The 11,164-nt window shown below is 51.0% G+C and overlaps 1 protein-coding gene across 1 annotated transcript in view; it reads left to right on the top strand.

Moving 5' to 3' along the window:
* Positions 1 to 8,113: 8,113 nt before the first annotated feature.
* ATG14 (autophagy related 14) overlaps positions 8,114 to 11,164 on the top strand; it is a 29,550-nt gene continuing 26,499 nt past the window's right edge. Inside the window, exons 1-2 of the mRNA XM_015412092.1 lie at positions 8,114 to 8,142; positions 10,911 to 10,973. Coding sequence (XP_015267578.1) covers positions 8,114 to 8,142; positions 10,911 to 10,973 — 92 coding nt within the window. The remainder of the gene's footprint in view (positions 8,143 to 10,910; positions 10,974 to 11,164) is intronic.

The raw sequence follows: 11,164 nt of genomic DNA, 5'->3' as shown, positions 1-11,164 counted from the left end.
GGGCCGGACCCCCCCCTCCCCCCCCCCCCCACAATAGCTAGCAATCCAAACCAGTCCAGTGTAGCCTGAGCGGTGGGTGTTGCCTTCTGACACACTTCCGGTGATGTCAGGGGGCGGGGCATATGCAAACAAGTTATGCTAATGAGTTATGCTAATGAGCTTCTGCGCATCTTCTTCTACGAAATGACCCCTGATATATATATTCCCCATACATAGTAATGGGGAATCCTATGGAATGGTGAATCCCGTGGTGTGAGTTAACTTGGTCGCCAGCAACACATCCTGACCCTTCAGGATCTTTTCTAGCGCCTCCTTCATGGCTGCCCTTCCCCGTTTCCACCTCCTCCTGATTCCTTGGTTGCAGTCTTCCCTTTCAGTTGACGACGAAGCCAAGGAACAGAAAATCTCGAACAATCTCGATTTCTTTATCATCGGCCTCAGAGTGGTGTAATCCCCCCAGTAGTCCCGGCAGCCATTACTTTTGCCTTCCTGACATTCACCTGCAACAGAATGCGTTCCAAATGTAAACGGTGGGTCGGCTCTTGCCAATCCATTCTGCCAGTGGAGGCCCTTTCCTTCGGCGGAAGGCGTCTTCCCGTAGCGCGAGCCGAGCCTAGCCGAACGAGCGATGTGGGTAGGATGAAATTTTCCAGAGCTGTGATTTCCCGAGGAAAAATTTCGGCCTTGCATATGAAGACACCATCTGTTTTATCTGTCGCTTCTCAGGGGTTTTCAACTGCAAGTCAGTCTCGTTCGATGGACTAAATGTGAGATATAAAGCGTGGACGAACCCCAGGGCAGCTTGGCCAGGGGTCCCGGAGGTTTTTTGCCTTCCTCTGGTCATTGAGCAGGGGGGTCACTGGGAGAGTGGGGGGAGAGGTCGCCATGGATTTCATGCATCGTGCAGGGGGCTGGATTAGATAACCCTTGAGGTCCCTTCCAGCTCTGTGCCTTTATGCTCGCGCATGGCTCGGGTCTCTGAATTCTGCTAACGTTGTTGAAATTATTTAAATCCAAATCAAAATGTTTCCCGATTCAAAATTTCCTGGAAGCTCCATATCGGCCTCGGCCACACGGGCAGGAAAATGCGGGGGTCAGGCGTGGCTGTTTGCCCCGGAGCAAACTAACGCGCAACTGCGCGATCAGGCGTCGGGTTGAGGTCCCGTCGAGCTGCTGTGGTTAGGGGGGAGGTGCCGATCACACGACGCGGCAAAGAAGCGGCAAACGGGGTTGTGGTTTTTTTTAAAAAAAACTGAAATGTGCGCATGCTCCTTTGGGTGCTTGTGCGCATCCGTGGAGACCTGGGGGGGGAAAACCTTTTTGCAAGGGGACATGGGCGGGTGCTGGAACTACCACCGGAAACGCGATCAGACGCCCGCCCTTGCCCCACGGTTTCCGGAAACTAGTACCTCTGAGGTACTAGTTTTTTACCCTGCATCTTCGGTGGGAAGCCTCGGGTGCGCCACGGGAGCTCTATGCTTCCCAGATGTGGCGGTGAGATCGCGCCCGGAAAATCTGCTTAGCTTCCGTCTCTCTAGCGTGCCTAATGCTCCGTGTGACCGGGGCCACTATTGAGCAGAACAGATCCAAGGGATTGAACCTGAGATGTTGCATTAAATGTTCCACCAGGCCTGTAGGTTGGGGACAGCAACGGTTTTTCACCTGGCTGGCTCCTCCTCTCCTCTCCTTGCTTCCCCTTCCCCTACGGGGTAAGGATATGCAAATTGATGTATGTTACGCGCCTCTGGAAATCTTTATTTGAATTATTGGGACCTAATGTTAACGGTTCAATTGTTTTTAATGAACTGGGATGTCCTCATTTAAAACGTTGTTCATCGTCCTGAGCCCGTTCGCAGGCAGGACGGTCTAAAAGTCGAATGAATTAATTAATCAACACGGTCTGGGACCAGCGTACCTACGGGACCGACTCTCCTGGTTTATCCACCAGAGAGCCTTGAGCTCGGAAGATCAGAACCCACTGGTTGTCCCTGGCCCAAAATACATCCGGCTAGCCGTGAACAGAGCCAAGGATTTTTCGGCCCTGGCTCCTGCCTGGTGGAACTCTCATTCACAGTTTATTAATTTCTGTAGTGAATAATAATACAAAACATTAATCTTATTTTCCGACAATCTATTATACTATTCACCTCTTTTATTAATAGAAAGTGTTCTCCGGCTCATCCTCTGACTCTTATTGTACCTAATTACTAAACAAGAATTACTTCCTATTCTGACTCCTATTACCTTGTACCACCCGTTACATGTAATTCCATTCAGTTTCCTAAATTTGGTGTAGTGGTTAAGTGTGCGGACTCTGATCTGGGAGAGCCGGGTTTGATTCCCCACTCCTCCACTTGCACCTGCTGGATGACCTTGGGCAAGCCATAGTTCTGATAAGAGCTGTCCTTGAAAAAGAGCAGTTTCTGTCAGAGCTCTCTCAGCCCCACCTGCCTCACAGGGTGTCTGTTGTGGGGAGGGGAAGGGAAAGGAGGTACAAGTGGAGGAGTGGGGAATCAAACCCGGTTCTCCCAGATCAGAGTCCGCGCGCGCACTTAACAACTACACCAAAAAGTATATGATTTAATCAAAATGAAGGCATAGTAGGCATATCAGAACTGTGTGTTTTGTTTAAACACAGTGATTTTCTACGTTTACTCAACCTTGCCGTGTTTCCCGTGTGTTCACACACACACACACACACACGCAAACATATATATCCCTTGCATGCAAAAGGCCCCAGGTTCAGTTCGTAGCATCTCCGTTGGCAGATGCTGGGAAAGATCTTCTTCATCCAGTCAGAGAAGATGGTGCCTGAGCTGGGTGGGGCCAGTGGAGACCCGAATGGCCCAGGCTAGCCAGATCTCAGCAGATCTCAGAAGCGAAGTAGGGTTAGCACTTGGGTGGGAGACCGCCCAGGTAGTCCAGGGATCCTATGCAGAGGCAGGCAATGGCAGACCACCTCTGAACATCTAGATGGCTAGATGGCCCTCTGACAGCAGTGCTGATTGTGTGAACTTAAGGCAGATCGTGAGAGGGAGGGCAGGAAGGGTTGCCTCAGGGCTTAGTTCTCGTGGCCCTTTTAGGGAAACGCTGATCGCTACTTTGGGGTCAGGAAGCCATTTTTCTCCAGGCCAGTTTGGCTGGAGATCCTGGAAGGTTTTTGTCATCTGGGCATGGAACAGGGGTCACTGGGTGTGTGTGTACCTGGGAGGTATTTGTGGATTTCCTGCATTGTGCAGGGGGTTGGACTAGATGACCCTGGAGGTCCTTTCCAACTCTATGATTCTATCTCTGGTCTTGAAAACCCTTGTTGTTGTTGTTCAGTCGCACAGTCCGACTCTTCGCGCCCCCATGGACCACATCACGCCAGGCTCTCCCGTCTTCCGCCGTGCTCCGGAGTTTGCTTAATTTCATGTTCGTGGCCTCGATAACACTGTCTAACCATCTCATCCTTTGCCGTCCCCTTCTTCTTTGACCTTCAATCTTTCCCAGCATCAGGGTCTTCTCCAGTGAGGGCTCCCTTCTCGTTTGGTGGCCAAAGTATTTGAGCTTCAGCTTCAGTCTCTGGCCTTCCAGGGAACAGTCAGGGTTGATTTCCTTTAGGATTGACTGATTGGATCTCCTTGCCATCCAAGGGACCCTCAAGAGTCTTCTCCAGCACCATAATTTGAAAGCATCTATTCTTTGGCGTTTGGCCTTCCTTATGGTCCAACTCTCACAGCCATATATTACTACTGGGAATACCATCGCTTTGACCATACGGACTTTTGTTGGCAGGGTGATGTCTCTGCTTTTTATTATGCTGTCTAGGTCTGCCATCGCTTTCCTCCCAAGGAGCAGGTGTCTTTTAATTTCATGGCTGCTGTCATCATCTGCAGTGATCTTGGATCCCAGGAACGTGAAGTCTGTCACTGCTTCCACGACTTCCCCTTTTATTTGCCAAGGAGTGATGGGGCCGGATGCCATGATCTTAGTTTTTTTGATGTTGAGTTTCAAGCCAACCTTTGCGCTCTCCTCTTTTATCCTGAGCAAGAGGCTCTTTAGGTCCTCTTCACTTTCTGCCATTAGAGTGGTATCGTCTGCATATCTGAGGTTGTTGATGGTTTTCCCCAGCAATCTTAATTCCGGCTTCTGACTCATCCAGGCCGGCATTTCGCATGAGGTACTCTGCATGCAAATTAAATAAGCAAGGTGACAATATACATCCTTGTCGTACTCCTTTTCCTATGCTAAGCCAATCAGTTGTTCCATATCCTGTTTTCACTGTCGCTTCTTGACCCATATACAGGTTTCTCAGGAGACATGTGAGGTGGTCTGGTACTACCATCTCTTTAAGGACTTGCCATAGTTTGTTGTGATCCACACAATCAAAGGCTTTAGCGTAGTCAATGAAGCAGAAGCAGATCTTTTTCTGGTACTCAGTTTGGTGTAGTGGTTAAGTGCGGGGACTCTAATCTGGGAGAACCCTGTTTTTCCCCCAGTTTTTTTGGGGAAAAAATGCTATATTAGCACTTCTTTTGTCTTTTCCAGATTGAAAGTCATTCTGTTACTTTAGGAACATAAAATATGACTATGGACATTTTTACTTGGCATGAAATGACCACAACTAGCATATTAAAAATACAGTGTATCCAAACAGTTATTACAAAACAGAATACCCACCCACATGCAAAAACAAAACTGAAACCTTTTTCTTTTCTCGTGACAATCGCACCTCCTAAAGGAAGAAATGCATCTTGTTCTTGCATTGGAGAGTTCAGTTTGTAACCTAGGACTTGCTTATCCTCAGTGCACAGAAATTAGATCAATCTGATACCATTATATATATATTTAGAAATGATTTGGAAAATATTTGAACACCTTGTCTTAAAATGTTTTTATTCACATGTTAAAATAAAACGTTCCATGATCAATTTTCTTTCTGAGAGCCAGTTTGGTGTAGTGGTTAAGTGCGCGGACTCTAATCTGGGAGAACCGGGTTTGATTCCCCACTCCTCCACTTGCACCTGCTGATGTGACCTTGGGTCAGTCACAAGCTCTGGCACAGCTGTCCTTGAAAAAGAGCAGTTTGTGTCAGAGTTCTCTCAGCCCCACCCACCTCACAGGGTGTCTGTTGTGGGGAGGGGAAGGGAGAGGAGTTTGTAAGCCGCTCTGAGACTCCAAGTGAAGGGCGGGGTATAAATCCAATCTCTTCTTCTTTTCTTTTTTCATTTTTTCTAATTTTTCAGAAAAAAACAAAAAAGGCTTCAGGAAAAAAACGGGTTCCCCCCCCCTAATTTTTCCAGTTTTTTTCCGGGCCTTCACATTTCTATTTCTACCTCCTGCCCTGGTCTGGATGGCCCAGTCTGGCTGGATCTCGTCAGATCTCCGAAGCTAAGCAGGGTCGGCCCTGGTTAGTGCTTGGATGGGAGACCGCCAAGGGAGTCCGGGGTTGCTACATAAATGCAGGCAAAGGCAAACCACCTCTGCACGCCTCTTGCCTTGAAAACCCTACGGGGTTTTTTTTTTTGCCGTGAGTGGTCTGTCACTTGAAGGCACTTTCCACCACCACGAGAAGTGGGGTCTGATGCCGTGGGGGGGGGGACCTCTCTGCAGTTTTATGTAAGCTCAGCTTGGAGGCTGGAGAAGAGCCTTTAAAAAATTAATTGGATATTGCTCTTTGCTCCCTGTCACATAACCGTTGCATGCCAAGGAAGGTCATGCGGACCAGCTTTTTAAAAAAAAAATGGTTTCAACTCTCCTGCTGTTAAATGAGCCTCTGTTGAGGTGTGACCTCCTCTGGTAAACAGAAACTCGCTGCCTCGTGTGTGTCGGTTTCTGTGACGGCTGGCTTGGGTAGATGCAGGCGGGGTGGCCGTGTTGGTCTGAAGCTGGAGAGCAAAGTTTGAGTCCGGCGTCACCATTTAGAAGAAGAGGATGAGATTGGATTTATACCCCACCCTTCACAACCCGAATGGAGTCTCAGAGCGGCTTACACCAGTCTGGTGTTGTGGTTAAGTACGCGGATTCTAATCTGGGAGAACCAGGTTTGATTCCCCACTCCTCCACTTGCACCTGGGTGGATGACCTTGGGCAAGCCACAGTTCTCTCAGAGCTGTTCTGGAAAAAGAGCAGTTCCTGTCAGAGCTCTCTCAGCCCCACCTACCTCACAGGGTGTCTGTTGTGGGTAGGGGAAGGGAGAGGAGATTGTAAGCCACTCTGAGCCACTTTTGGGTAGTGACGGGCGGGGTATAAATCCAATCTCCTCTTCTTCTCTCTTTTCCCTTCCCCTCCCCACAACAGGCACCCTGTGAGGCAGGTGGGGCGGAGAGACCTCTTTCAACAACTGCCCCTGAGAGAACAGCTCCGAGAGAACTTGTGACTGACCCAAGGTCACACCAGCAGCTGCACGTGGAGGAGTGGGGGATCAAATCCGGTTCTCCCAGATTGGAGTCCGTGCTCCTAATCACTACACCAGACTGGCTCTCGCGCATGCACACGAAAGCTTATACCCAGAATTAAACTTTGTGGGTCTTAAAGATGCCACTGGACTCCCAACTTTGTTGGTTTGGGTATTTTTACAAAAGACGAGCAGCGCACGTACAGGAGCCGTTACGCTGCATTTTTCCCGATCCGGCCACCTTCGGCATCTCCTGCAGGGTCCACGTTGTGTTCAGTCGGACAAGACTCAGCAGTCGGGCGGTCCCCGAGGGAGAGGTCCTGGGACTGAGTCATGAGACGGAGCCACGAGATGGTCTTACGCTTCAGAAATGAGTAAACAGCTGTACTCAGCAATTGGCATCGCATGTGTGCGCCGTTGATTGATGACCACTTCTGGCCTCCTTCCAGCGCTCCCTTTTGTGATGTCATCCCCCCCCCCCCGAACGCTGTCTGAAACCCGAGTCACGCTTCTGTCACTGAAGGAAAACTTTTCTACAATAGCCCTGAACAGGGGTCGTTTCGTAGAAAAAGAGCTAGGGGAACTCATTAGCAGAACTCATTAGCATATGCCACACCCCCTGACATCACTGGTAGTGTGTCATAAGGCCACACCCCCTGACATCACCGGAAGTGTGTCATAAGGCCACACACCCCGCCCCCAACAGTCCTGGACGCCGCCGCCGGCCTTGCAGCTCCACTGCCATGAGGGGCCCGGCGGTGGACCTGCAAAGCCGGCAGGAGTGCAAGGAGTGGGGAGAGGCAGGGAGGAAGCAACTTACCCTCCCTCTTCTCCTGCCTCCTCCTGGCTGAATGAGGGCCAGAAGCGGGGCAGCCGGAAGCAGGGGGCGGGGCTTCGTCATGTGCCCTGCCCCCCGTACCTCACCCGGGGGAACTGCGATCCCCCCCGAAATGACCTCTGGCCCTGAAGGATTAAGCTTATGATGTGTCACAGGGAGAGTTACTCATCCTGCATAGGATCATAGAGTTGGAAGGGACCTCCAGGGTCGTGTAGTCGAACCCCCTGCACGATGCAGGACGTTTGGAAATACCTCCGCCCACCCCCCCCCCCCAGTGACCCCCGTTCCATGCTCGGAAAGTGACAAAAAACCTCCAGGACGTCTGGCCAAACTGGCCTGGGGGAAAATTGCTTCCTGACCCCAAAGTGGTGATCAGCATTTCCCTGGTCGTGCAAGAAAGGGCCGCGAGAACTGAGCACTGAGTTCTGAACGGATTCAGAGGGAAGCCCTGTTGTCCTGCAATGGAACAGTTAGTTTTTAGTCTAGTAGCGCCTTGCTTGTCGGTCTCTAAGAAGAAGAAGAAGAGAAGAAGAGATTGGATTTATACCCCGCCCTTCACTTGGAGTCTCAGAGCGGCTTACAAACTCCTTTCCCTTCCCCTCCCCACAACAGACACCCTGTGAGGTGGGTGGGGCTGAGTGACACAAACTGCTCTTTTTCAAGGACAGCTGTGCCAGAGCTTGTGACTGACCCAAGGTCACATCAGCAGGCGCAAGTGGAGGAGTGGGGAATCAAACCCGGTTCTCCCAGATTAGAGTCCACACACTTAACCACGACACCAAACTGGCTCTCTAAGGTGCTACGAGACTCAGACTTTTTTTTTTTTTTGAGACTCAGACTTAACTGTTCTGAATGGGTCTCCTGAAGGGAAGCCCAGGGCTGGGACTCACGCAGAGATGCAGTGGGCAGCCTCCTGCGAAGACCAGTGATTTGGTTGTGCCTCTGAATCAGACAGGTGTGATTTATTGAGTCCAATCAGAACCAGAAACCCAGTAGAATTACACATCCCCAGCGCTTGATCGAAAGGATACCAAACCAGAGCAGCAAATCACGCAGAGGCACATTGTGCACACTCCTCTGCCGATGGGCACACAGCAGCATTTAATGTTTTCGTTCAGTCTGTTCCTTACAGCCTGGCGACTGTTGCCGTAAGCCATGGCAACGCAAAAGAGCACACAACTGTTGCCACTTTCCATGTTCTTTTTAAACATAGTTTTGTTTTCTGCAATGTGTCTTAGAAGTGGGTTTAAGCAGTGCAACAAAAACATGCCTAGTAGGACGGTGGCTCAAGCCCAAAGGGGAAGAAAAGCCAAGTGATCGTTCTTCCCCTTTCGCGTTCCACTGTCGCATTGTCAACTCTTCAGCCTTTCGGCCCACGTCTGTCAGAGTCCCGTCACCGAATCCAGATTTCAGATTCTGCGTCATTTCACGGTTTCCAGGGCTCTTTTTGTAGAAAAAGCCCAGCAGGAACTCATTAGCATAATAGGCCACACCCAACAGCAGGAACTCATTAGCATATTAGGCCACACCCCTGACAGCACAGCTCATTAGCACATTAGGCCGCACCCCCATGTTACCAGAAGTGTGCTCATCCAGCCACACCCACCTTTCCCTTCTTATTCTGTTTACCTTGTTCGTTGTCAACCAGGGCTCTTTTTGGAGCAGGAACCCCTTTGCATGTTAGGCCACACACCCCTAATGTAGCCAATCCTAATAGGTTTCTGCTGTTGGGTGTGGCCTGTTATGCTAATGAGTTCCTGCTGGGCGTGGCCAACTTGGGAGCCAGCCGGAACTCCGTTCCTGTGCGTTCCTGCCCCAAAATAGCCCTGCCTCTACTGATGCTCCTGGATTCCCCTGCCAGTGATTGTTCTGTTCTGGTTCTAACCTGCGGGTTCCCCAGACCCGTTCTCCTACAGCAGGGGTCCTCAATATGGTGCCCATGAGAGCCAGTATGGTGTAGTGGTTAAGAGTGTGGACTCTAATCTGGGAGAACCAGGTTTGATTTCCCCACTCCTCTGCGTGCAGCTGCTGGCGTGACCTGGGGTCAGTCACAAGTTCCTTCAGCGCTGTTCTCTCAAGAGCAGTTCTCTCAGAGCTCTCTCAGCCCCGCCTACCTCGCAGGGTGTCTGTTGTGGGGAGGGGAAGGGAAAGGAGACTATTAGCCACTCTGGGTCTCCTTCCTTTCTGCTCAGAGCAGTGGTCCATCAGTCCTGCAAGGACTGCTTTAAAAAAAAAAGAAGGAATGCCTCCCCAGAGCAGGCCAAGATCTAGTCCAGCATGTTTTGCTGGTTGGTCACTGTGTGAGACGGGAGGCTGGACTAGATGGACCACTGGCCTGATCCAGCAGGGCTCTTCAGATGTTCTTAAGAAGGCCTCGGCCTCTCTTCCCCGTTCTTGGCACTCCAGAGGAACTGGTTGGCCCCTGTGTGAGGCAGGATGCTGGACTGGATGGACCACTGGTCTGATCCAGCAGGGCTCTCCTGATGTTCTAATGAAGGCCTCGGCATCTCTGCCCTGTTGTTGGCCCTCCAGAGGAACTGTGAGATCACTGTGTGAGACAGGATGCTGGACTAGATGGACCCCTGGTCTGATCCAGCAGGGCTCTTCTGATGTTCTTATGAAGGCCTCAGCCTCTCTGCCCTGTTGTTGGCCCTCCAGAGTAACTGTGAGATCACTGTGTGAGACAGGATGCTGGACTAGATGGACCCCTGGTCTGATCCAGCAGGGCTCTTCTGATGTTCTTATGAAGGCCTCAGCCTCTCTGCCCTGTTGTTGGCCCTCCAGAGGAATTGGCTGGCCCATGTGTGAGGCAGGATGCTGGACTGGATGGACCCCTGGTCTGATCCAGCAGGGCTCTTCTGATGTTCTAATGAAGGCCTCGACCTCTCTGCCCTGTTGTTGCTGGTTGGCCACTGTGTGAGACAGGATGATCGGCTAGATGGACCACTGGTCTGATCCAGCAGGGCTCTTCTGATGTTCTTAAGAAGGCCTTGGCCTCTCTACCTTGTTGTTGGCCCTCCAGAGGAACTGGTTGGCCTCTGTGTCAGACAGGATGATCGGCTAGATGGACCACTGGTCTGATCCAGCAGGGCTCTTCTAATGTTCTTGTGAAGGCCTTGACCTCTATGCCCCATTGTTGGCCCTCCTGAGGAACTGGCTGGCCCCTGTGTGAGGCAGGATGCTGGACTGGATGGACCACTGGTCTGATCCAGCAGGGCTCTTCTAATGTTCTTGTGAAGGCCTTGACCTCTATGCCCCATTGTTGGCCCTCCTGAGGAACTGGCTGGCCCCTGTGTGAGGCAGGATGCTGGACTGGATGGACCACTGGTCTGATCCAGCAGGGCTCTTCTGATGTTCTAATGAAGGCCTCGGCCTCTCTGCCCTGTTGTTGGCCCTCCAGGGGAACTGTGAGATCACTGTGTGAGACAGGATGCTGGACTAGATGGACCTCTGTTCTGATCCAGCAGGGCTCTTCGGATGTTCTTATGAAGGCCTCGGTGTCTCTGCCTCATTGTTGGCCCTCCAGAGGAACTGTGAGATCACAGTGTGAGACAGGATGCTGGACTAGATGGACCCCTGGTCTGATCCAGCAGGGCTCTTCTGATGTCCTTTTCTCTATGAGAGCTGGCATTATCGGTCAGGATGCATCTTGTTTTCTGTGCTTTCTTCAACTTGCACGTTATTCTTTTCCAGGTTTTCTGAAAAGAAAGAGAGGCTAAAGCACCTTAAAAGCAAGCAGAATGAATTCCAAGCTCAGTAAGTCTTACTTCTTTCGTGCTGCCTTTTAGGTCAGTTTCAACAGAGGTAGATCAGTCACTTTCTTTAATGCTTGACATTTGCTAAATGCTTCCAGCTAAATCTCATCTGTTCCGCCAAGAGCAGCGCTTTGCCCCGACGCAAGCGGTGCTCTCTCTGCCAGGAGGGCTTTTTGCGCCTGGGGGAGGCCC

Source organism: Gekko japonicus, unplaced genomic scaffold (assembly GCF_001447785.1).
Source record: "Gekko japonicus isolate JY-2015 unplaced genomic scaffold, Gekko_japonicus_V1.1 scaffold1515, whole genome shotgun sequence".
In the NCBI taxonomy this organism is placed as follows: domain Eukaryota; kingdom Metazoa; phylum Chordata; class Lepidosauria; order Squamata; family Gekkonidae; genus Gekko; species Gekko japonicus.
The sequence above is the reverse complement of the archived record's forward strand: the minus strand, read 5'-3'. Positions and strand labels throughout refer to the sequence as shown.